The 27652-nt window shown below is 43.6% G+C and overlaps 1 protein-coding gene across 1 annotated transcript in view; it reads left to right on the top strand.

Annotated features, from left to right (window-relative positions):
• The window catches only part of LOC142558464 (uncharacterized), a 34244-nt gene extending 7541 nt beyond the window's left edge, over positions 1 to 26703 (top strand). Inside the window, exons 5-9 of the mRNA XM_075670596.1 lie at positions 20 to 151; positions 3243 to 3507; positions 4943 to 5129; positions 7029 to 7213; positions 19269 to 26703. Of these exons, the coding sequence (XP_075526711.1) occupies positions 20 to 151; positions 3243 to 3507; positions 4943 to 5129; positions 7029 to 7213; positions 19269 to 19570 (1071 nt within the window). The 3' untranslated portion in view covers positions 19571 to 26703. The remainder of the gene's footprint in view (positions 1 to 19; positions 152 to 3242; positions 3508 to 4942; positions 5130 to 7028; positions 7214 to 19268) is intronic.
• The last annotated feature ends 949 nt before the right edge of the window (positions 26704 to 27652 follow it).

Raw genomic sequence — 27652 nt, forward strand, 5'->3', positions numbered from 1 at the left:
CTGTTCTAATTTTTTGCAGACTCTGAAGGAAACTATTGTGAAAGCGAGAGAGCTCTCCACAGTCGATAGCCTCCGAGAGGAGCTGAGACTCTTCTCCACCGTGTGGAGTGGGCCAGCCAACCAAGAAGCCCTGAAGAGGAATATAAAGCACTGACGGGTGTTTCATGTCCACCTGTTCCTAGCACTTCAATCAGAAATGTTTCAGCACAAGAAATGTGATAATTGCATTGAATACCGACTGGGTTTGTTCTATATTAGAGACCCAAGTCTATGCTGATTGGAACTGACTGTTACAGGTTATGGGAGTGTCTTGTGTCTATATAAAATGGACCATTCTTTTAGGTACTTCAGCAGAATACTTTACAAGTTTACCGCCTTAATTGGTGGCTTTTTTTGTGTGTGTTAATCAAGCTTTCAAATAAAAGAAGTCATGAGTGGAGATCAGTGTGGCTATGTGTTTTGCTTGTTTGTAACCAAATCTTTTGAGTATATGTGAGGCATGTTGGACCAAACAGCTGGTGGGTGCTTGGATGGATGTGGTCAAGTAGCTGAAAAGTGTGGGTGTGAGAGAGAGAGAGAGACTGAGAACTGGCTAAATTTTTGTGAATGACAGTTCAATCATAGCAGATATTTGCAGAATATACCGTTATGAATGGGAAGATGTGATTGAGTAACAAATATGGCAAAAGTGTGACCCAATTTCACTTGCCGGTACCTGCAGTGCAAAAACAAAAGTAATCTGCAGTCTTGAATTTATATAATGTGTTTCCTTTTGTATTGAACTACCAGGCAATCTAGAGTGAGAGGGTATAGTGGCGCTTGTAACACCACATTAACCCAAACAAAGAGCTTGCAAGAGGATGGAGACTTGAAGCGATCGACATTGAGCAAAAAAGAGATGCCTCAGGCTAGAGCCAATTTACCTCACCTTGATCAGTTCCCTTTGTGAAACTTTGGATCCAGCCTGAGGCTTCTCTCGTTCGCTCTCTGTTAATCGCTACACTTCAGCAACTTTTACTGCAATAAACAACAGTGCTATATACTTATCTACTGGACATAAACATGTCAGCAGCAACATAATCATCACGAGCAAAGAGAGAGGTTCTGTGATGAGTATGTACGTGTCAGTCTTGTTATATGTGACCACAACGTCACATGATGTTCCAGTGTAGTCTGTCATATATGTTCTAAACTGTGTGTGTGTGTGTGTGTGTGTGTGTGTGTGTGTGTGTGCGTGTGTGTGTGTGTGTGTGCGCGTGTGCGTGTGTGTGTGTGGAGGAATTCCTTCATGCCTGTTTTGCAACTTGTCCCTCTTTTTTATATGCAAATTATATTAGCATTCATTAGGAACTCTCCCACTTTCTGGTTTGTACATTTGTATCTAACTTCATTCCCCAGTGACCCAAGTTGTCTACTAGCTTGGGCCACTATAGGTATGTGCTGGCTGTAGTCTTGCAGAGAAGTACAACATGGACCCACTGGGTATGTGGCCGAGCAGACAACTTCTACTGACTAGTTGTCTGTGCTAGTAGGCAAGTTGGGTCACTGTGTATATGTGCCATTAGGAATGTGCCCAAACAGACATCTTTGACACTGCATGTATGTACGGGTGATACTGGTGTGTGCTCATTCTTGGCCAATCCCAGGTGTATCTGCCAAAATGGCGCAAGGTATGCAGTCTCAAACATATCGCCCCATTCACAATAGAGAGAGAGAGAGAAATTTATTTACAGAAACGCAGAAAGGTCGGCCTGAGCCATAACTTGCTCTGGCCTGCTACTCTACTCTGGGGAAAAGGGACGGGGAGGAAAAGGGCTGATGAATGATGATGGTGGTATGAGGAAGAGACGCGTATATACAAATTCACAGAGTTGTAGCATCTCTAAAGCTGTGTGTCCAGGACAGTGGCTTGGAGAAAAGCTATAGGGGCACTTGTTATCAGGGCTGCGCTGTTTGCATTAGGCCAAGGACCTAAAAGAAACTCGTGTGATAGCAGCTTCTTATCAACGTTTGCAATGGAAAAGACCAGTTGCTGTCGTTCTTGCATGTACGCAATACACACACAAAATATATGATCAAGTGCTTCCGGTGCCTAACAGTATTCACCGTTTGGGCTACTATCACTGCCACCTGTCATATGTCTATAATGGTTGGTGAATGCGACACCAAGGTGAATCCGGTGCACCATGCTCATTTAGCTTCTTTTGAGCTTGTGAGGCATACAAAACTTCATTTCTTGGTGCCATTTGTGCACTTGCTTCTGTCGTTGATCTGGTTGGGTCCAGTGATCCAAAGTATGGCTGCGTATTACGCGATGAAGTTGGGTGTTTGTGTCTGTTTGTGAGAATGGAATGCGTACTTCAAGCGCATTATTTAAAGCAGTTTTCATTTCAGCGTCTGCCTGTCCGTTGCCTATCACGCCACAGTGTGAAGGTATCCACTGAAAGGTGACATTGAGGCTATTTAATTCTATTTGCGTGGTCGAGATGCTCTGTAATTTCTATAGCCATGGAATAATGCGGGCCCCGTCTGAGGACATAGCCAATCGTTTGAAGAGCTGGCTTAGAATCGCAGAATATCGTCCATGCATGAGAAGGCTGCTCGGAAAGAAATCGAAGTGCTTCCCAGACAGCAACAAGTTCTGTGGCAGTTGACAATATACACTTCCATCCTGAACGTGGCCACTTGATGGAGCAACAAAGTTGCAGACAGGGTACTAAGGACACTAGGAAGTTTCAACTGGGGTGCATGTGTCATATGGTAATATTCTTTGTGATTGGCCGTGAAAATGCCACTTTGTACGTGTGTCTACGGCGGCGGTACAATGTGTTGCTATGCAAACGTTTTAACGTTGACATTCATAGAGAGGTGGGTTAATTCTGCCGGAATTTTTTTCACACAGTTTAGGTCATATAGAGTTTCTCACAGTATTGTAAGAAACACTATGGAATGAAGCAAATCCGTCCCTCCAAGTTCCCGGCCTTCATGCCGTCAAATACATTTGCATTGCTTTTTAAATTCTCGCACAGCGTCGGCGCACGTATTTTATTCCCTTTTTTATCACTAGCGTGAATCCCCAAAACTCCGCATATGGCGCTGCCGTCGTAACAGCAGACGCAACGCGCGCAGACGAGCACGTCTGTTGACCTGTCGAGTGCAAGCTGTGGTGCGAGTGACGGGCGTTCGGCGCCTAATTTACGCGACATGTGATTTTGAGTTTAGCCATAGAGGCTATGGCTTAGCTCAGCCGCAGTAGCCAGCTGTGTACGTGTATGTCGCATGAAAAATCGGACTGGCTGTCCACGCGTGCTGCTCGGGAGACTGTGCTACAGGCGTGCCGGGGCAACCCGGGCAGCTGCAGCGGCGACGGCATGCCGCTCGTCAGCGAAGAGTTCCGTGTCAAATTAAACTCTCTCAAGTCCAGCGGTAGAATCGATCTCGTGGAGGACGTCAACGGCATCGCACGTCTAAGCATCAATGATCCGGCGAAGCGGAACTGCATCTCCGGTGAGTGATCGAGCGCCGAAAATTAACAGGAAAGTCCGCGACGAATCCGAAACATCGGTGAATTTCCACTCATCGGACTGTGCTCTTTGTGTAAACTGCTCGTTTATTTAGCACTCTTGCACGTTTGAGGCCGCACGTGTCCACGAAAAAAAAAGAAGAAAGAAAACATGATAGGAAGGAAGCCTTCCGCGAACGTTCAGCGCGTTGATTGAGAATATGAATGGGTGAAAACATCGCATTTGCTTCCTCGTTCCTTGACGTAAGATCGCGTGTCTGAATAGGCCGACGTCTTCGAGTTTGTCTCATTAATGATATGTCTACGGCGCGCTTCTAATTCTGTATTTGAGTGTCGTGCTATAACTCGTTCTCTTATATTTGTGGCTGTGTACGCGTTCGCAAATACATAGGATGCCGTTACATGAAAGGTCAAACTGCAACGCCTAAAAGCTCTGATGGGTGCGAAGCACAGAGCGTCATTTCGTGATTTTACAGCCGTTACATCCCAGTGTTGCCACGACACATTAAAAAATAGTAGTAGATTTTTTCGCGAAAGATCAGTAGAAATCAGTAGATTTTTTAATTTCAATTTTTGCGCTCAGTTTATGAGCCCACGAATTCAGCGCTTATATCAGTACTCTGTTGAAGTATTGTAGCTTCCAGAAAATAGTACAAAAATTGACGCCGAGATTCTTAGCGATACTTTTGAAAAACCCGGGGATCCAGAGGGCCATTGTCAAGCACGAATTTAAATACAGTGAAGCCCACCGATGGCCTATTCAAAGGCGTCAGATGGTAGTTAGTACCTGAAAGCTTTAGAGTATAGTATCTTCCAGGCAGGGGTAATTGGAGATCACTGGGAGAGGCCTCCATAGAGGCCTCCGTGCTGCTGTGCACATAAAAATAGGTTGGTCATGATGATGATGATGGTGGTTTCATAGTTGTGGGGTTCGGTATGCACCCACTTTCAGAAATTCACCGCCTCACCTTTTTCCATAGAGCATAGAAACTCTATGCCTTTTCCCCACTTTGCTCAAAGACAGAGTTAGTGCCACGTTTGAGAGTCTGGAAATGCAAGAATGTATGTTAACCTCGAAGCCAACCACGTTTTTTTTTTCTCGCTAGGTAGCATCACATTAATATAACCTCTGTAACCTCCATAATCATCCATCCATCCATCCTCTGTACTGAAAAAGTTGCAGATTCCGCTTTCGTTTCAGTAGAAAAGCAAGAAAATCAGCAGATTCAAGCGCTTCATCACTGAATCAGCAGAAAATTTTAAAAATCAGTAGATCTACTGATAAATCAGCAGCCATGGCATCACTGTTACATCCACGGAACTCAAGTTATTGCGCGTTTAACATGCTTGTCGCATTTATAATTTTTGACGTGCTTTCTAATTTCTTTGTTTATTTATTTTTATTTTATTTTTTGCCAGGAGAGATGATGATAGAGCTGGCCAACGCCGTCAAAACATTGGAGCACTGGCCCCATATCAAGGCAGTTTTGCTCTGCGGCGAAGGCCCGTTCCTTTGTTCAGGGGCTAACCTGGTGTCAATGAAAGCCATTCCCAGCCCCGACGAGGGACGCCAGATGTCCGCTCTCATGCAGAACACGTTGACAAGGTGATCTCAATGAATTGAGTTGCACGTATACCTTAATATGCCCCCACAGCTCTACCTGTCGTAATAAAACAAAACGCTGGACGTCCTGTATTTTATGGCGTTGCCTCAGTACATACAGGTGCCTCAGCATAGTTCACCTAAAATATGTACTAGTTGAACCCAACTTGAAGGTGTGCATTTTCAAGTTCTGCGATATTTGTGAAATTGAAGGGGCTTTCACATGTTTTCCTGAACTATGCCATGTTTAGGCATTTTCTATGCAGTACTTGTACCTCACAAACTGTATAGTAACCTCTTGACATGCACATGTAGTGCTCTCTCTCTCTCTCTCTCTCTCTCTCTCTCTCTCTCTCTCTCTCTCTCTCTCTCTCTCTCTCTCTCTCTCTCTCTCTCTCTCTCTCTCTCTCTCTCTCTCTCTCATGTTTTTCATTTTCTGGTGATTTTGAAATTATTTATTGCAAGCGTCAATTAAAACTTGTAATTTGCAGCTGTGCATTCATGAACTAAAAAACAAACAGATCAGTTTAGCAGTTACGTAAAAGTCACAATTAAGTGCTTCATTAACAATAAATAAATATAATAAACGAAACATTAGAATGTTTCAAAATAATTGCATCATGTACAGGGGTTGTAATGGAAACAGAAATGCTATGTCAGCCAATTTTCAGCTTGCGCAAGGCATTACACAGCCATTGTGTCTTTTTTCTTTCTACCTGCAATGAATTGCCAGCATGTATTTGGGTGATTCGATGCCTATGTACAGCTGTCTCTACCATAGCACTCAAATGTCTGATATTTCTTGTTTTAAATTTAGGTGTTTCACCATAACATGAAACGTCATTTCACGAAATAATTTTTTGGAATAAGAAGTTTTGTCTGGCTCCAGCACTACCAGAACTTTTTCATGGTGCACGAAAGTGCTCGTCATAAAAGGCATCACTAAAAACTGTGTTCCTTCATTAAGAAAGCAACACAACATCTTGAGGAGAATTAATAGAGGGCCTTAGACCTAAGATTTCATTACACATTCATGTATACTTTTGACAAAGGCTGTACATACTTATATATGCACTTCCTCCATTCATACATATACATTGCTCTTCATATATGCAAATGTGTATACACACGCTAATATGCATGTAATATACATGTAGGTAAGTGCAAAGTTAAGAGACAGGAAGATGGCAATTTGAATTAGAGAGCAAACAGGGGTAGCCAATATTTTAGTTGACATGACGAGGAAAAAAATTTAGTTGTGCAGGCCATGTAATGGATAGGGCAGATGACCAATCGGCTATTAGAGTTACAGAATGGGTACAAAGGAAAGGGAAGTACAGTTGAGGATGGCAGAGAATCGGGGGATGTGATGAAGTTACAAAATATGCAGGGCACACCTAGGAATCAGCTGGTGAAAAAGGTAATTGGAAATCACTGAGAGAGGCCTTCATCCTGCAGTGGACATAAATGTAAGCTGATAATGATTAACACGCATACAGTACAGCACTGTATCAGTACAAAATTCAGCTGCATTTCGTGCCCTCAAAAGCACAAATGTGCTTCTGGTGTGGACAGGACATGGCATAGCAGAGCTATGCCTGGCCTACCAACAGAACAAAGAACAGCACAGTCGCAGAAGGAAGTCTTAAGAGCACAAGCTAGAATATCAGATAGAACATCAAGGTACAAGCCGTGAGGTCTACCCGCTGCACGACATCACAGCATTTCCAGTATTGCATAAGAATGACTGGCACAGCGACTTTGCTGAAGGTTCACATGGTTTTTACTCAAGAGTGACCACACGTTTGGAGCTCAGCTTGAATATTCCAATATATATTTGCATTTTTATTTATACGAATGCTGCAGAGGCACCAACTGCTCATTCAATGCTCTTTCCACCAGGTTCAGCAACCTGCCGATGATCAGCGCCGTCCTCATTGAGGGCCGCGCAATCGGCGGTGGAGCAGAACTAACCACGGCAGCAGACTTCCGAATCATGGCCCCCGACTCCGAAGTTCAGTTTGTTCATGTGCGCATGGGGATCACTTCTGCGTGGGGTGGCATGAGCCGACTGACACAGATTGTTGGTGAGTGCCAGATGTCTGCCTACCTTTTTTTGTTATTCTTGTACATATGGTGTCATGCATTACATACTTGCTCTAAGCCAGTCACCAACCTAAAGTGGTGTCATTCAAATGTTCTACATATATGCATGCGTATTGGCTGTGCTATCTCTTGATGGCAACATGGTGATGATGATGATGTGTGGCTGTTCCCTTTGTAACGGGCGGGCACAGATACGCCTGCACCCAAGCCAAAAAAGAAAAACAACAACAACAAACAAACAAAACAGGTGTCCGTATGCACACACACCCACATTCGCCGATCAGCGCCGCACAGTGCTCCACCACTGCACAAGTCTGTCTTTAGTTATGTTGATGCTTGCATCGAGGCTTGTAGCAGCTGAAGAAACCCCAGTGATTGCTGTATGATGGTGCCCTCTGTGTGCCGTGGAGACATACCTGCACAGAGCAATACGAGGTGTCCAATAAAGCCCCTTAAACTTCGTAAAGTAGCGACATTCTCCTCCTTAGCCTTCACTCCTCCTCGTTTCTCCTCTCTTTCACGCTCCCTCCTCGACCGTGGCGCCACCTACATTGCTCGAGCTTAGCAACGGCGCCAACATACACTCCTCGCCACTCCGTAGATGCTTCTCGAGCAAAAATGTCGCTGAAGCAAGGCGCGAGGGCCCATGTGATGCTATTTGGCCAATAGCGGCACGGCGTTGGCCTCGGCCAGAGTGCTCGAGGAGGAAGCAGCATTCTTCAAAGCGTGGCGCTACTTTACAAAGTTTAAGGGGCTCTAGTGTCCAATGGCTTCCTCTTCTTCTCCGCAGATCCGGCACAGCACAGCTTGCACTTCTGTGGAGAGATGGAAACTGTGCTGGTGTGTCAGGGTGCGCAGGGCTCCCGCGCGCGCCTCAAAGAATGGTGCACTTCCGACGCTGTTGTCGTAGAAGCGTTCTGGTGCGATGCTTGCTTGTGCACCCGATACACCTGTGTACCGAACTTAGTCGCCATCGCCTCACGCCACTACGAGGTTTCCTCTTCGCTTACTCGCGTCCGCACTTCCAGTGACCATTTGTGTTGGCTGGATTCCTGAACCGTGTGAGCGATGAAGCCAAACTTACGCTTGGGTGTCTGGACTCGCCCACACCATCGAGTTCAAATGCCCTTGGTGGATATGTATCGATACAGGCCCATCGCTCATCGTTCATGAGGCGCAGTCGTCACTCATATGCCAGTTTACTGCGTGTTTCCTGTGCTTCAAACGACAACCACCGAATGTCACATTGAATGGCCTCCACGGGCATGCGTCCATGGCAGCCTAATGCTACTTGGCCAACGTCTCGCTGTGCCCGTTATAGGCATGCCCTGGTACTTGCTGCAATAGTGATAATGGCGTTTTCAAATGTCAGCGCCGGCACGTGCACCGCTTTCCACATTTCGCGTACAAGCAGGAAATGATAGCAGCCCCATAGTGAGCGACGGCATAGGATCCTGCTAGAGCATCTTGAAGCCTGCCGAAGGTGGTCTTCATGCGTCCCAAGTGTGTCTTCTGATGTGCTGATTGTGACTCTCACGTATCGGTACTGCGTCACCCATAGTACCGGTTCAGGGTAACTGCTGTGTCTAGCTGGGGGCCCAAGAATTGCGGCACAGCTGATTTCTTGGCATTAAAACGTAGGCCAAGGTGATCTAGCTGAGTTGCGGCCGTTGTCAGCAGACATTGCAGCTGTGTTACATCCTCGGCAAGTAGAACTATGTCATCCGCAAATACGAGTCCCAGTAGAGTCCACGTATCCGGCATTCCATCCCACATGCAGTGGAGATCAAAGCCTAGACCCAACTTTAGCAATGCCCGCTCCAGTCCAGATATGTTGATCGTGTATAGGAGTGGGGAAAAAAGGCAGCCCTGTCTTAGCCCTTTGCAGACCTCAACGGGCTCCGTTTGGATGTCAGCAAAACGCGCTATGACCTTGTTCCCCGCACACAGTCTATGCATCAGGTCTACCCAGTGTGGCGGTAGCCCCAGGGCAGTCACGCTGCTGAAGAGGCAGCTGTGTGGGACACTGTCGTATGCTTTTGCAACATCAAGGAAGCAGCCAACGAGGCCTCATGTTTCTTTCCTTGCCACTTCAGTGCACTGGCAGAGCACAAATAAATTGTCTTCGAGCCGTCTGTTCAGGCGGAATCCATTTTGAAGTTCGGAGAAGATGCCCTCAAGCTCCGCCCATGTGCCCACCCATCCTTTGACAATGTGTGCAAAGATACGGTAGAGGACACTGGTGACAGTAATTGTGCGATAGTCTAATACATTCGTCATGTGACCGCCTTTCTTGGGTACTAGGGTGACTCTACCGAAAAGCCAGTCTGTTGGGATCAGGTCACCTTTGATGATGCCGGAGTATATGATGGCTAGTTGTTCACGCGCATAAACATAAACCATAATACAGAGACACCTGGCATCTGTGTTTAGCATCACAGGGCTGGTAGCCCAAGTCATTTCGACCATCATGGAAGGCTAATGGCAGATTTGGAATAAAAATGGTTGGAATAGTTTTAGAACGGCAGTAAGCTGAGCTAGTTGGTAAAGATTCATAATGCAAAGAAGGGGTGAGGACATTCGTGTTGTCCACTTCTCTTCTGTTGTGTCCGTGTCTGCACGCCTTACCCCTTCTTTGCATTATAAAATAGTTTTACGTTATGCCGGCCCAGGTCTCAAACTTATTGTGGCAGCTCACATGAATTATCAATTTTCTTGAAAAGCAGTGGCAACAAAGTTATTACACACTTGACATAGGGTTGCCTGCATCTAGCTTTATGTTACACTAGCTTATTTTAGCTTATCATTCCTGGTTTAATTTCATAAATGGCAAAAGCCGGTGTCCACATCTTTAGACATAGGGTTCAAAAGGTTCGCTGGTGTCATTCTGGAATTTAACTCCAAGTGGATAAGCCTTGCAAGCTCATGGGCTACAATTAGTAAATTTCAATGTGTACCATAACATAATTAATTAAAATAATTAGTGTTTCTTTTAATTCGTTGAATGCGTGTTTCAATTTCTCATGCAAGCAATGCCCGTCCCTCTGAATAATCCACCTCACAGACTAGAATTAGTTATCTGCAACAGGCGATTTTTAAAAATTATGTAAAGATGATCACCCCGTATGTGCTACAGACTGCTTCAGAATCAGAATTCGTCTTCTTCAATTTGCTCCAGAATGAATTTCATCTTCTCCAAAAATTGCTGCGACATGACTTTGGGCATTCCCACCTCTCTTCACTAAATCAACTATTATACACTGTGACAGCAGGAAAAAGCACAATGATGCAAACCTGCTTCTTGATCGATGTCAGCTATCGTCCAATGACAGCACTCTATGGGAATCTTTCCGCTGATTTCAAGGGGCAGCCATCGGCAGCCCTGAAACGGATGAGGAGAAGGCCTCTGTTGAAAAGAGAGTGTTTGAGAAATAGGTGACTTCGTGCTTCGCTTGCGAGCACGAAGTCACCTTGAGTCTCCTTGACAATTTGGCTGAAATGTGCACAGCAGCATATGCTGTGCGTGAAATGTGTTTTTTCACCAAGCCCCGGACGGGTGGTTCAGAGGCCCCTTTAACCCCTCCACGGGCAAAATTTTCATGTGTGACAGAAGGGTCTACTTATGTGGTCTTCCACAAGGCGTGGTTGCGAATGTTCTCTGTAAAAATTTCTAAATTCTTTCAAGTAACATTTGCATAAGTGCTTAGGTAGGATGTATTCTTGCCCACTGCCCAGTAAGCAGTCCCCCTCCCCCCCCCGAAAAAAAATTCCTTTCATATTACCCAGGACTATCTATAGCTCAGAAAAAAAGAAAGTAACGGTCATTATACTGTTCTTCACATCTTGTGATGCCGCCTGAAGTAGGGGTCATCACCACGTGACATAGCACAGCCCTGACAAATGTATCGCACCTGCCCCTCTGCTATCTTCATGCTATGGGACCGGCACAGGTTCGCGATAATATAGATTTGCTGCAAGTTTTAAATAAGTGGGGCTTTTTTGTTGCAAAGAAAATTGTTTCAAAGCATTTACACACATTCTGAAGCCACCACTTAGTAGGTATGTGAAACACTCAAGCAGACAGCATAGCTGAGGTCATCTCAAAGTGCAGGAAATGCTGTAGATTCACATTTACAGCAGCAAAGGAAAGCACTGCATTTATTTTATTTTATTTTGTGAAGTTTTTTTTAAGATGGTAACACATTCTTGTGATAGCAGTAACGCTTCCCTTGGCCTGGTCACCCACATATAACAAGTGGTAAGTAAACTTGCCACTGCCAGTGAAATTGCCAATGAATGGCTGCATCAGTTTGGGCTATTTATCCTTAAAAGGAAGTGTTAGCTCGAGCCCATCTCTGGTGCCACCTATTCAAGGACGTGGAAAATGCAGGAATGCTGTTGTGAGATAAATCCCGACCGACGTTAATGAACTTTGTTGCATTTGAGAGAGAATGTTAAATTCCAGTGACTGTACAAAGCAGAATGTCGATTTAAAGCCTGAATTTTTTCTACGGAATTTGCCAGAAATTCGTAAGTTAAAAAAATACGAGTACAAGAGAGAGAAGTAAACTTTATTGGAGGCACAAATTAGTAGTTGAGACCCTGGCAGAGGAGCTAGAGTGGAGGCCCTGTGGCCTTGACGCAGTTAGCCCACTCTGCCAGCATGACTTGGCATTCTGGGTCATCCGTCTTGACCGCACACTCCCAGACCTCGATCGTGGGCGCTTGCCGAAGAATCGTCCTTGGCTGGGGGTTGTATGGTATGAAGTTCGCAAATCCGTAACTCAGCACGGAAAGCCGATATGACCGTTCTGTGAACTGCAGCCACTAGAACATCCAAAGTGCACTAATTTGGTATATTAGTTTACAGCGCACACGGATTTATTACAATGTTTACAAGGGTTTTGCAAAAGGCCTATTCACAAATTAGTAGGGGTGTGCGAATATCAAAATTGTCGAATCTTGACGAAATTGACTAAACGAATATGAATACTTAGCACTGAATATCGAATGATGATATGCCCATTCATTTATTAGCAAGTTGGTTTATTTCAACATGTTGGAACATTGCAATGACATTATCATTGGTAAAAAAATTTAACTTGTAAACCGTTATACTGAAAGATTGTGTGTTTGGATCATGTTAGCTTCGGAAAATTGAATCGTTTCTGCTAGTTTGCTGTCCTCGTCAACCTGTGCCTTATTATACCGCATAAGTTTCCCCGTAAGCTCAGAGGCATTTGACCCTGTACCAGTCGTCATTCGTCGCATTTGCTGTCAAGCAATAAGCTCAGTATTAGGTTGGGGGCGCACCCTGCGCGATTCGCAAACCCGCGCACCCTTGCTACTGAGAGGCTGGCTTTCTTGCAAACCTTCGACGTCCAGTGGCCAAGCGTGTTTTACAGGTGAAATTTTGCTAGCAGCATGAAATTGTCGCAAAATTCACCACAAAATCAGACACACTTGCTTCAATTATATAGAAATAAACGCTAAGAACCATGTTTGCTCCCGCACAGCCAGAAATACATTCGATTTGTTTCGAATATTCTTATCCCATCAAATATTAAAAATATAATATTCAAAATTTTCGGATATTTGCACACCCCTACAAATCAGTGATATATTTTGTCTGGTTGAGATGTATTATTAAACGCAGTTTACAGAACTTTTGTATTGTTTTTCATTGCTGAGTTACAAAGTTGCAAACTTAACAGTTCTGATTTTCTAAACTTCGCAATTTTCAGCAATATTTGGCTTGCATCAATATCCTGCTTCCTACAATCACTAGATTTTAACTTATTCTTATAATCGTAACAAACTTCATCGAATTCGGTGCAGTAGTTGCAGAGAAAAAACGATTTCTCTTTTTCCATGTATTTAGATAGAAGTCCCCAAGCTAAAGCTTCCTCTTAAGGCTTTGAAGGGCAAGTAAGTGCATAGCCGTATTCATTTAGCACAAACTTTATGACAGAAAGAAGATACTGGAAAATGTGCTATTGACGTAGTTAGCAGAAGTTTGGACACATTTAGTGCATGCTCGGTGTTGTAATGACTCGTTCAAAATATTGTTCTGTGCAAGTAAAATTTAAGGAATTTATTGTGCCTCAGCCTACGTACTATGTCAAGAATTTGCCTACTTTGAGTGAATTTTACTGAGTAAAGTGATGCTCTGAAAGTTCATCATCACTCCCGTTTCAGTCGATTTCAGACATGACGCAAGGAATCGGCACATTTTGTGGGGCGCTACCTCGTAAAATCTGTGATATGGCACATCGTTGCGAACGATGTTAATAAGTTGACTTCCACTAATTCGACTCCTGTTAATTTGATTTTTCGGTTAATTTGATCCCAACCAGTTGTCCCAGTTGGCGCCTGCTCATTTGAACAAGCCCAGACTTTCGTTATTTGGATCCTAAAATTGGCCGTCGCCGAGTAATTCTAATTTGATCAATCAGCAAGCACGCGCCTCAACTCGGCTGATAACTCGGCACGCCCTAGGCCAGTCACGTGAGGCGAAACTCAACGCAAACTGAACGCGCGTTTCGAACAGCGATCTCCGACCGCGCCCCAGTTTAGAGGCAGTGTTTGTCTCGGCGGAACTTAAGAGACTCGGAATGCATCTCCTATAGAAAACTCCTATTTTTGGCCTGCCCTAGGAACATTTTCGAGCAATAACCGTAGCTCGCAATGTTTGATTATGATATTTACCCAGTTCTAATGAGCGCCTTTTCTTTTTGTCAAGAAAATTGTTCCGAAAATTGCCAGTCCGATGCAGTCGGTTACGGAACCAAAACCGCCTCTGTGGCGTTTATATGCTTTACCGCATAACACGCTTGTAATGCGGCGAAGCTGATTTTGAAGGGACGCTTAAAGGGGCCCTGAACCACCCCTCGGGCTTGGTGAAATAACATAGTCCGCAGGTAGCATACGCTGTTATGAACATCTCGGCCAAGTTCTGCTGTTGTACGCAGTCCGTGGAGCTCGCAAGCGGAGCGCGAAGTCACCTTTCTCTCAAACGCTCTCATTTCAAAAACCCCATGATCCTCGCTCTCTTCTGTGCGCTTTATTTTGTCATAAAGCACACTCCAGTACGCAGCTGCTATTGGTCGCTGCGCTCGGCTACACCGCGGCCGCCGCGAGGTACCGCCACGAGTCCAGTGGCTAAGCGTACTGCGGTTCTCTGAGGACAGCCGCGTTTGGCTTATGTTTAGCGCGGCATAGGCACCAAATTGGAAATTTGAACTGCGCGCAAAGGTGACGTCTCCGCCGTAGCCTTCGCAGTGCAAGGCATTTGAGGAGGAAGGGGAGCACAGCTGAGGCCGCGTTTGATTGCCGATAACTCCACTTCTGCTGAATGCATTGAAGTACTTTTTGCGGCAAAGTGGCTCTGAAATAGTCTATCTTCACTTCAAATGTCTTTCTCCACTTCGATAAAAAGTGGTTCAGGGCCCCTTTAAGGTGAATAATAAGTCAACGTGGATGTTTAAAGTACCAGCACAGAAATCTCGCAGCTTCGTGTTAAGAAAAGACTTGGTTTAAGGAAAAACCACGTCTGATGGGTTCGCATACCTCTAACGCAATTCAGATAGCCCGCCCCTGAGCTCCTGGGAAGTCACGACGCTGCCTATGCCATCACCATTCTTTACAGCCGTCGGTAAGCAAAATGGTGCCCGACAGCCGGCACTACACAGTTGCTTGCACAAAACGCAATAGCGCTGACAGAAACCGAGGTAACACAGCTGACAGTGCAAGAAAGAAAGGGCAAGTGCGTGCCGAATCATGAATACAATATTCGGCACTTGTTGTGATGAGCCTCATTCTCTGCTATTTGTGGTTTGTATAAGTTTCATGAGCCAGGAAAACCAGCACAGCACTACGCGATAACGTGACTACTGAAATGCGAAAGCGTAGGCAGCGCAGAGTCGAATGAAAACGAAATATGTAGATCTCCCGGTTGTCAAGTATAATGTCATTGAGGTATTTTTTTTTCTCTAAAAATGAAATAGAAGTAGACTAATAGCATGTTCTTCCATCTTATAATGCAATGCAACAATCTTTTTATTGAGAGTGATGTAGTACTTGTCACAGAATTATAACCATGTGTTGCTGCATCATCAGGCTAGTACTTGAATGTCCCGATGGCGTCCTAAATTGTGTCCTGCATTTATAGTAATTTCACGTTCTCTAAAGATTTGTTTGCGATAATACTGACGCCTTGGACATTCTCGAGCATTAGTCTATCACTTTAGCTTGACTTGATATTTGCCCTTAGGAGTCCCTTTAAGAAACTGGCCACCATTGGTGCAACACATATTAGGCCTTTGCCCATTTTCCTTGCTAAGAAATCATGTGCTCATTAGATTCTACTTTCTTTAGGAACTTTAATGTCACGTCTACATTGTTGTTTTTACTTTGAACATAAGAAGTGGCCATTTGGGGGCTTTTTAGATTCGGGCAAATACTGCCAAATGAATCGGCGGTGTGCTATGGCATTTTTTCTGCTTCTCATTCCATACGACCCACCAGATAATTAAATCAGGTGTTTTTTTTTATTTTTTTGTATAATGGTTGAAGTAACAGACATCGATTGTAAAGGCATGTAAAAGGGCAGAGTGGGAATGGCTGTTATGTGATATCATGGTATAATGGAGTACTGCACCTTGTGCACAATCCTGCCACACAATTGCTTGTTATTGTGTAGTTGGTATTGCATGATGAGGAGCTGTAAAAACAGCTATATTTGTTGTTTATGACTCTCAGCACCACATGCATACGCAGATTTTACATACCTGCCAACTTTCCCGAATTTCTCATACAGTATACAAATTTGGGCTACCTCTACGATTCTACAAATGGTGCGTCAAGTCTTGTGAGAAATAGATTTCGTTTGTGAATATATTTTAAAGCTCTTGTAAGATTCATGCAAAAAAGTACAATTTAACGGTACCTGTGTCGCCTTCTTGTGGCAGCACAAGGCACCCGTAAGCCAGAGAGTACTTGGTTTTAAAAAGTTTGTTGAGAAAAGTTTTTAAGCAGGGGAGATCGGTAACAAAAAAATATCTGATGGCCTAAGTTTGCTGCTGCTTGTATGTTACGCTTAAAGGGCCCCTCACCAAGTCTGACCATTTTGAGCTGACAAGCGCAGAGCATACAATGCGCGCTAACAATTGTGTTTGCAAAGTATTACATCGCTACATGCTGCGGAAAGGTTTGAAATTTCAATCTGAATGCCGTTTTTTCCCTTTCCCTCGTGGTGACCGCGCTCCAAGCCGAACAGTGATGTTGTCACTGTGCCTACCTACTCATGCTCACAGTGTGATGTCATTCATCGAGACACATGACTTCGAGAATTATTCGAGGCAACATCTGTTATTTGTGTCATCTGTTGCTTGAATTGACGAGTTTAAGTGTAGAGAGTGAATAAAACGCACAAACGGAATGTTCGCATGGTTTTTTGTTTTACTTTGCACCGAAGCAAACGAGATGTACCGCTTCGTCTGCTTGTTCCCACGATCGTGCAGACACGTGCACAGGTACCGAAACTACGCCATTTTCTACTGTGTTCCAGCGTGTGATCATGCTCTGCGATCCACTTGTGCCTGCCTCAGCATTTGTGTAGCACGGAATTATACCGATAGTCATGTGTCCTTGTGCACAGCGCACAAAATCGTGCAGCGTCATAGCAGCCTGCGCGTGATGTCGGCAAAGAAAGTGCGCAGCGCCTCAAAAGAAAGAGGGGAAAAAAATTAAGGCGTATGCGTCACGTATGGATCACGTATGCATCATGTCCCTGATGTGTATGCATCACGCCATCCTCAAGGTCCGGTATGGGAGAATGAAGGGAAGGAATTTCACTTGCGGAGGCTAAACGAGGCAAGTGGAGAGAGTGTCTCGCTTTGCAGTGGAGCTCGCCTTCTGAAATCATGGGTTCGCGGCACTGAAATATTTCTATCTCGGCTATTAATGAGCCAATTTGAAAATTTTTTGCGTCAGAACGCTCCCTAGAGGACACGTAACAACTTCCAGTGTATAACCAAAAGTTTATATGGGGCCTGGCGAGGGGGCCCTTTAAAGGTAAATGATTGTTGGTGAAGTGTGTATGTAGCCCACAAAAGCTGTGTGCCCAGAATAAACATCTTTAAAAAGTGCATGCTACTCGCCCCTCTCACTCATGTCATTGAGTTCACAGGATTTTTACGAATTTTAATGTTTACAGGTTGGCAGGAATGTTCTTATCGTAGTGAAATTTATTGTAGGAAGTAGCCAAAGGCATATCTTCAAACCAAGTTGGATCAGCATAAAAGGGAGGAATCGATTTGTGCTGTACAAAGTCTTTCTTTCAGTCCTTTTTGTTGTTTTAGCTACTAGCAATACATACTTTTTCATTCAGCATTGGCCTACATAATCAGGATAATCTTTATGCTATTGTTGACCTCAACTTGCTGTGCCTTTTATGTTCTGTTGATCTTAATAACTCCCTTCTTTAATGCACAATGGCCCTGAGGGTAACATAAATTAAAGCGAAAAAAAAAAAAACCATTGGAGGATGAGTGCCTAGTCTTGGTGTCTAGTCGCTGCGACAGTGCGTTTCAAATAACTACAGCTACTCTACGTTTCTGTGCGGGCGAACAGCTGTGGCCTTGCTTATCTCGAGTGTTCCATGCGTTCCATTTAGAATGAGGAAAAAGACTGTCAGAAAAACAGTATCCCTCTAAAAATAGTTTCGTTTGGCCTTTGGTTTAAAGCGCTGTGGCTTTCCAAATGAAAAGCTCTGCGTTTTTCAAGTCGTTTGGGGGAATGGTTAATACTAGTTGAATAACTTAGCTAATTAACCTTTAAGGACGGTAATAAATTCGGAAGAAACATAAACAATCAGGTATCTTTTTATTCGTGTGAATAATTTAAATATGTCAAAAACACATATTCGTGCTTTTAATCTGCGCAAAAAGGGGTGTACTTTATGAGAAAAAAAAATATGTACATTGTTACAAATAAAACTCGGCATGGACACAAGGGATGAAAAAAAGAAAGTGCACAACATGAGCGCTGTCTCACAACTGAAATTTTTATCGGGATCTACCTCTAATATATATAGACAAAAGCAAACAGAAACAAGCTAGATAGAGAGAAGAAAGAAAGAAAATAAAAAAAGTGAACGAAGTAAGAAGTGTCATGTACTTGAGAACATTTTTCTTTGTTCTTTATGTTCGTGCTGAGTTTCATTTGTAACAATTCCAACTAGCCTAATTTGCAGTCCTAATTTAATAAATAATAGTATGGTGCAACAGAAAGTGGGCTTCACTGCACACACGCATCATTTGCGTCATTGGGCTTTTCGTTGAAGATTTGAAGGAAGTAACCCACCACAACGGCTTCATCATCAAGTTGGAGGTTCATTTTAGGAGACCCAGTGAAAGGGAATATTACTCTTGGCGTCAAGTTTTGTCCATACACATGCACGGCTTATGTCATACGCACTGTTTTCTTCACTGTCATCAGAGCTGGGGCATAGAGCTTATGACTCGCCAGAGTTGTTCGAGGCCATTATGACATCGCTTCCGCTTAAGGATAATGAAGTTTTGGAGAGAATGAATCTTCTTTTTGTATCAACACCACATGCTTCCCATGAGGGCTGCCATATTGAAGTTGAGCGTATCTGGTGCAACAACAAACCCCTACTCAAAGAATCTTATCGTTGCTGGACATCGCGCCCCATCTGGCGTTGTTTTCTACAAATGCAGTGCATTGGATGAGCCGTATCCATCTCCAGGATTATATTATGAGGGCAAGATTGTTGGGACAAGCTTGGCTTGCCTTCACTATTATCTGCACGTAAACCCTTGATGAGCTGAGCTTGCTTTCCTTACGAAAAGGGTTAACTGAGGTAAAAAGAGGTGTTGCCGCTCATGGTCATATTATATGATGCGGTTTTTGGCCATGACATATTGGCAATTTCTGTACTGACTATTGGCGCTGAGACAAACTTTTATTGAACCTTGAGACTGTCGAGTTTAGCCTTGGCTCTTATCACTGCAGGTCCCACACTGACGTTGGACCTGTTTTCCTCGGGACGGCCACTGCGCCCCGATGAAGCAGTGCGGACGGGCTTCGCAAGTCACGTCCTGAGCGGCCAACGGGACGCCAAAGAAGAGGCGCTAGAGTGGCTCAGAGAGCAGACCAAAGGTCCAGTAGAGATCATGCAAGCGGTCAAGCTTGGCATGGTGGCCGCCCGAAGCCTGCCCCTCCAGGAGGCACTGCAGCGTGAAAATGATCTGTTTGCCTCTGTGTGGGGCCAGGACGCTCACAGCGACGCCCTGAGGCAAAACGTCAAGCACTGATCTTCGATATTGTTAGTGTTCCAATAGTTTAACGTTGTTGCTTCGCTGTAAGGATTTTATTGTTGTTCTGATAGTTTAACGTTGTTGCTTTGTTGTAAGGATTTACAATGCTTCTGTGTAAGACTGCATGAAGCCAGCCTTAAGTGTGCATTTGCACTGGCGACTGACGAAGGTCACACAGTCGACAGTGATTAGCAACCAAGGGAAGACTGATGGGAACTGATCTTCACGCCAGCAAGCACATCCTGCCTGTTGTCACACCGGTATGCCTTGCAATTATTGTTGTTCGCGCCTGCTCGCACCGTTATTGCTGTCAAATTACTGTCAGCATGTTCCCATGCTACACCCATGCCACTGATTGGTTCAGCAGCCTTGCGACTCCAGTCACGGAGCTGAAAAATCAAGCGGCAAGCGTCTGACCTGTAGCGATCACTTTTTAATCAAAGCGGCTATTTGTGAGCAACTTGTTTGCAGGACCTCTGCGACTTGTCAAAGTGACCGAGTTGCAACCCAAAACACCCCATTTTTTGCTTTGCTTCAACTGAATAGTTTGCTGCCGTGTGCTTGCGTTCGCACTTATGCACTTTATAATTTGTACTTTTGTGCATTTTATTTCGAGTTATGGGCATCGAGAAAAGCTAATTGCATCTCGTTTCTTGCCACTCAAGGTGTTACCGCGAGATGTTCACCTGCATGGCTTTGCCGTAGCTGTGCGATTATACTTAGTTTAGAAGTGGGCGCTCGCAAACCACGATACTGCTGCACGTGCGTCCTTTTTTTGTGAGCCACTCAAGAACTGATAGAATCTCATCTAGCGGTCTAGCAATTGATAACACCAAGTTTCTCACTTGCTTTATTTTTCTGACAGTACACACCACTGAGCTTGCTTGCAGGTGCTCGCATGGCATGCGTTGCTTTTGATGTGGGCACATTTCCTGGGGCCTTATTCTCTAACGATCCAATTTCTTCGTCATTGTTTTAAATTTGGATTGGAGGCCATTGCATTTCAATCTTGGCTGGAATGGCACCCTCGACTTGACGCGTGGTAAAAGTGGAGAGTGAAATAGAACATTTTGAAATACGGGCCTTGGTTGTGTCAAATGTATTTAAAGCAGGAGAATAAGTTGTGTGAAGTTTATTACATCTTTGAAAAGGTTATGCTAGTGAATTCATGTGTTCAACAATAAACCATTTATAAATCTATAGATAGATAACAAAGCATTTAATTGCTATTTTTGTCATTTTAATATTATTAGCTTACTTCTTGTCGAAATAAGTTGCCCAGATGAACTTAAATCTGCAATTTTAAAAATTTGGCCTTGAGGGCACATTTCCTAAGAAAAATGTTAGCCTCGAAATTACCTCCTGAGCTGGCGAGTCACTGTTTACAATATGAAAAAGTCAAATTGTCCATTTTATAAATTGGCGTCGAGTCTCAAGATTGTGCTTTGCCTAGAAAAGCAGCTTTGATGCACCAAAATGACTCGCCAATAGGTTCTAAGGTAAGTCTAATAAACATATATATCCCCTTTGAGGGTGAGGTTGGCAAGGCATTGAAGTTAGCTGAAGTCACTTGAATAATTTTACCAGGGCAATTTTTACTGGCCATTTGTCGCCCAAATAAGTAATAGTACAGAAACCATCAGTGATGATTGCCAATGTATGCGAATAGCTGCTATCATTATTATATATTATATTGTTATGCTGCAATGTATGCGAATAGCCAAAAACCGAAAAGAATGGTGCGCCTAATGTATGCTTGTTGCATTGAGAATGTTTAGGCAGTGTTTGTAGTTCCATTGCCTAATTTTGTAGGAAACAGAGCCGCTAAGTGGCACATCTGTATCAGCAGCATAGGTAGACAGCATGTGCATCTCAAAGAGCTGTAATAGTTAGCATTTGGTAGTTAGCAAAGAGCTGTAATAGTTAGCATGCCCTGCAACTCGATTGCTCAAGCACACGCACCCTTTGTGTCACCGTCTTCGTATTGGGGGTAGAAACTCCACTCACTGACCATGAAAACGGGCACAAGAGTCAAAGAGAGCTGTTTGACTTAAATGTCACTAACAAAGTTGCTGAGGCTTCACGAAAGGCAGCGTTGTTGTGTTGAATAAAAACTCGCGACTGCCTCACTAAGTTACCAAAACTGCTATAGAGGCTCTGTTGTCTCCAGCATTGTCAGTGCGTAAGACTGTGGTAAATTAAAATATATTGTTTAGATACTTAGTTTGTCATGGCTCTGTAATGGCAGCAGAGCAGCAAGCATCTTATGATCATCTTGCCATCTCCTACATTGTTTGTGTTGCTTGCAACCTGTGGAAAGTTTGCTTAAGTTCTGCAATAGAGCATGGTGCTTTCACATGCTTTTTGTCCTGAGCTCTATGCATTGAGTTGTCATGTCTGAAATACTAGTGCAGAAGGGTAAATGAAGTTTTATGAATCGCTCCATTTCTTTGCAGCTCGGTGCTTTGATGCTGGTCTGAAGCATTAATGTTTGGCACCACAGGAATGGCCTTTCTAATTACTGTTGTTAGTACACAGTGCTTTTAAAACCTGCCCACAGCATATTTTTTTCTCTTTTGTAACCACAGCTGTCGTGATCGCTAATGGTAATGCCATTTCATTGCAAAGGATTGATTTATGCACGCCGTTATGCCCACTGGTTCTAGGGCCCTGAAGGGCCCCTCGCCAGGTCTGGTCATTTTGAGCTGACAATCGCACTGCATACAATGCGTGCTATCGATTGTGCCTGGCAAGTGTTACATCCCTACGTGCCACAGAAAGAGCTTAAATTTCAAACCAAACGTCGCTTGCCCTTCTCCTGGTGCCCGCTGCGCACCCAGCCGGAGAGCCGATGTCAGTCACTCATAGTGACATGTGACTTCGAGAATTATTAAAGGTAACATCAATTATTTCTTTAATCTGTAACTACAAGCGACAAAGTCCAGAGCAATAATAAAACAAATGCAAACTGAATGTCTGCATGTTTTTTGTTTTGCTTAGTCCCGCAGCAAGAGAGATTACTTCCATTTCGTCTGCTTGTTCCCATGTCGTTCATTTGCATGCTCAGAAAACTACACTGTGTCATTTTCAACTGTGTTCCAGCACTGCGATCGCGCTGTTTCGTCCTTTCATGCCTGCCTCAGTGCTCGTGATTGTGGCACTGACTTATACCGCTAATCAGGTGTTTTCATGCAGAGCGCGCAAAATCATCCGCTGTGTGAAACGAGACAAACACAACAGCTCGCATGTGAGACCGTCACCGGAAGTGTGCCACTCAGCAAAAAACTCGGCAAAAACTCCTGAAATCGGGGGTTCACGGCACTTCAGATATTTCTGTCTCTGCTATTAATGAACTGATTTGAAAAATTCTTATGGTAGAACACTCCTTAGAGGGCACGTAACAACTTCCAGCATATAACCAAAATTTGCTTCGTGGCCTGGTGAGGGGCCCTTTAAAGCATATAGAGATTCCTACATAAATCACTAGAGGGCGCTCTAGTGCTAGCATATGCAGGAGCTGCAAGTATAGTAGTTCAGCCAGCATGGAAATGGACAAATTTTATATGTCGATTTGCCTAAACTTTGTCCTTCTAGTTTGCAACGAACTTCTGTCTTTGTAAATTGATCATTTTCAACAACATATTTGCTTTATAAGTGGTATAATTAACAAAGGTAATGCATTGGTGCAGAAACTTTTTGCCTTCATGTGTTTAAATAGATGGGATTTCCTCTAAATTTAGAAAGGCAAGGCATAATAAAGAACACTGCAGAAGTGCCTAAACTTTTCAGCTGAAAATGAGATATCCATGCACCACCCGCCATTTCCATGGTAGTTGGAACAGTCGGGGCACCAGAGTTCATGTTCCGAGCCATGGTGATCGAGAACACTATTGTGAAGCGCCAACTAAATCAAGCGCACATGCTGTTACACGTTCACAGCGCTCTAAGAAAATTTACACGAAAATTGCACTTTGAAAAGCTCTTAATATTTTCATGTACTATAATTCTTCCTGTAGCAATTGGGAGCAGGGTTTAGAGCTGTCAATTAGATTGCCTTCCTTGGGCACATGGTTGTAGCATTGTTGATATCTGTGGCTTGATTTTCATCTTGCTTCATATATCCTAATCCCTTTTGGAAAGATAAAGGACACTGCTATGCAGGAGCCGTCCGTTGTTCTGCGTAACGCACTCTTGACCATAGTGTACACGGCACGTGTGTCCAAAAATAAATTTGATGCTTGTCGGCATCGTGGCATGGCAATTCTTAATGAATGTGCTGACCAGACAATTTTTTTGTGGGGGCTATAAATCAAGCCATTCGATGTGCTTCCTTTTGAAGGCTTATGTTCCTAAATGTATGGTGGGCGGAGCCACACGAAAAGTGCTTTCCGAGCGTGCCACTTCAGGACATCTGAAGAGCTTTGTAGATAACTGAGGCAGACAAGCACGTGGAAATCCAGTGCAGGAGCCCTTTTTCAACTAGGGCTGACTTTGGACACACAATGGAACTGCTGAACTTATTTTAAAAGCACATAAAGCACTGTACTTTAGCATACAATCCTGTCTCTCTGAGACTCGGCTGTGATCAAAGCATACTGCTTGCTGTGAGCTTTTTTGAGTGTGCTGATGTTCTGCTGTTTGTCTAGACTCGGCGTGGTGACCCAATGGCTCTGTTGTTGCGTACATGACACAGGAGGTCACAGGTTTGATGCCAAGTCACGGCAGTCGCGTTCTGACCAGGACAAGAAGCAGGGACGCTTGCACACTTTTTAGGTACACCCGGGCAATCAAAATTAACCCAGAAGCCTGTTAGTGTTACTTTGAATTGTTGAACCCTATTGATTGAATCTGTCGGTGATGGCATGGGTGAACCTATTTGGCACATTTTTGTTGGGATGCAAATGACAGTTAGTGTTAGTTTTACACATACATGTGGCAGTTTGCATTGTTTGTGTGTTAGGTTTACATAGCTTCAGTGGAGGGTTACTTACTATGGAGGATGGCATGGGTGAACCCATTTGGCACATTTTTGTTGGGATGCAAATGACAGTTAGTGTTAGTTTTACACACACATGTGGCAGTTTGCATTGTTTGTGTGTTAGGTTTACATAGCTTCAATGGAGGGTTACGTTTGCATACTTTCAATTGAGGGTCATGCTTTCCTATTTTTTTTAGTCACGTATGGAATGTGCAGTTCTATTAGCTCTCTCTGAGTGTGATATTGTAAACAGTTTTCCAAATATTTGGCGGTCATCTTCGATTGTGCACATTGCTGGATGGAGCATGTGGCACATAAACCGACTGCAGACGTTTGTTATGCGTGGGTTAACAGCTGGTGTTAGCATGTCACGGTGAGGTAGATTATCTGTACATATACCGAATGCGCGCGCATCAGAAGTTAGTTGGCATTGATTTTGCACGGAGGTGTCAAGGCCATTGCTTTGGCGTTCTTTATACTAGCTACATTATATTTAGCATATGTCATAAAATGGTACTGCAAAATAGGCCATGAAACCTCTGTCACATTGGCTGTGTAATTTATTATATAGTGCAATGGGGGTGTACTTGCGAGAAAAGGAAATAGTAAACTTGTCTAACTGGATCATTTCCCCATTTCTTTTTCTTTTTTGGGGGGACGGGGGCAGTTAAAGCTTGCAACTAAACCAGCAAGATACAAACAGTTCAGTTTTCGGATTTGAGCAATAATTTGTTTTTACCGTCCAGTCAGTTATTTTCACCAGGGAAGCTTATCATAAGCCTTAAATACTTCCGTTCTTTTTTTCGTTCACTAGCAATAGAGTTTACTTGCGATATGATTAAGCTTACCACTTATAAAGTGCGAGGATGGAAAAAAGAAATGTTGAAGTACTTTCTCAGCATTGCACTTATGTAAACACATAAAAAGCTCGCATTATATTCCTTACAATAAAATTGCAGTCTCTGGATTGTGCCTGAATATACTTACCTGTTTGTGCCGTGTGCCTTCATCCAGGCACTATTTTTCGTGTTGACACAGCTTCATTAACGAGGCCAATCGACATTTGCACATTTAGCATGACATTCTAGTCACAAAACATGTGCTAATTGCATTTACTCCGCACAGTATTAAAGCTCCACTTGCAATGTGCCTAAGCACTGATAGAAAACTTAAAATGCTAAACTTTGCATGACAAAGCTGCAAAGAAATGCAGTTTCTTGGAGCACCAGGCAGGTTATATTATTTAAGCACTCGGCATTAGCTACAGATTCTGTGGGATGCAGTTATTAAGTCTGCTTCCTTAGTGCTCAGATGTTCTCTTTCCATCCATACTGTTAATCTATGCAGCTTAATTTGAAAATTTTTCATTTTTAATGTGAATCGAAGTGCTTAGTAAACCTTGATCCTGTGCTGTAATCAAGGAATATGCTGTTGGTTTGAATTGGATATGAAACGATTGATGTTTATACCAAAACTCTCCATGTGAGAATTTAGCTAGGTTCCAACTGCTAATTTCATGAGATTGTGTTTTATCTTTACCCGCCGTGGTTGCTCAGTGGCTATGGTGTTAGGCTGCCGAGCACAAGGTCGCGGGATCGAATCCCGGCATGGCGGCCGCATTTCGATGGGGGTGAAATGCGAAAACACCCGTGTACTTAGATTTAGGTGCACGTTAAAGAACACCAGGTGGTCGCTATTTCCGAAGCCCTCCACTACCGCATGCCTCATAATCAGGAAGTGGTTTTGGCACGTAAAACCCCATAATTTAATTTTTAAATTTTGTTTTATCTTTCTCTTTATTTGCAGTATATGTTTATAGATTTTTAATCCTTTATTTTTGATATTTGGTCTGAGCACCACTGTGGAAAGAAGACAGCGCTGGAAAAAAGTGTATAATACATACTCCTAAGTTGACAGGATCATGCTCAGATGTGATGTTTATTTGTGGGGCACATTTAGGATGTATGTGATACATGCAGTATAGTTGCTTGTCACTTGTGGATTAAAAGTAGTCCTGCACAGCAGATTGAGGGTGCACACACACAGTTTGTCATTTCATATTTTGATGCAATGTATTTTCTTATGTCCTAGCTGCAACAGCCTCCATGTGGAGGCTAGCACTATGTATGAAATAAATAAAGACAAAATTATATATGTGTGTGTGTGTGTGTGAGAGAGAGAGAGAGAGAAGTAAGCAATTAAGTGCTGGATTGCATTTCAGCATACCACGGCAATAGATCTATATCATATTTACGTGCTAATATGTTAAAACTTGCCAAAAAGAAGGGGGGAATTGGGCCCACGACCTTTGCCACACACAGCTTGCACAAGGAACTTGCGAATTGTAAAAAATAAAGGATATGTAATGCGTGGTCAGTTTGTTGCACTTTTTTGTTGTTAAGTTAAATTGCATTTCTGCAATAGCAAAGGTCCACCATGAGAGGAGGCTTAGTGACCCATAAAATATGCAAAAGCGAAAGACAGGTGGCGACGCTTCTCTAAACTTCCTGCATCAGCTTGCCGCGACCACGGCCTTCGAGAGCGGGCGGACGCAGGTAAACCTGCGCTTGACCTCCAGTAGATTGCTGCGACATTGTACACTTTGACAGCGTCTGCACGGGTTTGGTTAATCGTTTATCGGTGTATTTCATTTGAAAGAAACTAACGAATCAACCTTAACAAGAGTGTAAAATTTTCCCTGCGCCGATATAGAGCTCAAATACACAAGCAAAATTGTAAAATTCGTGACATCACGCTGACGTATACCGGCTTTGGGTTTGCGGCGGGAAGTTAAAAAAGAAGTTTAGCGTTCATGTTTCTCCACTAGTTATCAACCTTTTTCCTGAATTGAGTTTTGAGAGGATACCCTCCCCAGCTATAAAAAACACCACGATCACAGATTACGGCAACGACCTGCTTGGTCGTTCTGCTGGAGACCAGCTGCCAGCACGTGCCTCCGCCGTGTCTCCAATCTCGGAGGCCATAACGCAAGTCAATTGCTTACCAGTGCTACTTGCTGCATTAAAAAAGGAGTACTCGTTGTAAAAGTGACCATATCCAACGTGTGAACTTTTGCAAAGTTATTATGTACGAGAGAAAAG

Source organism: Dermacentor variabilis, chromosome 9 (assembly GCF_050947875.1).
Source record: "Dermacentor variabilis isolate Ectoservices chromosome 9, ASM5094787v1, whole genome shotgun sequence".
NCBI lineage: Eukaryota > Metazoa > Arthropoda > Arachnida > Ixodida > Ixodidae > Dermacentor > Dermacentor variabilis.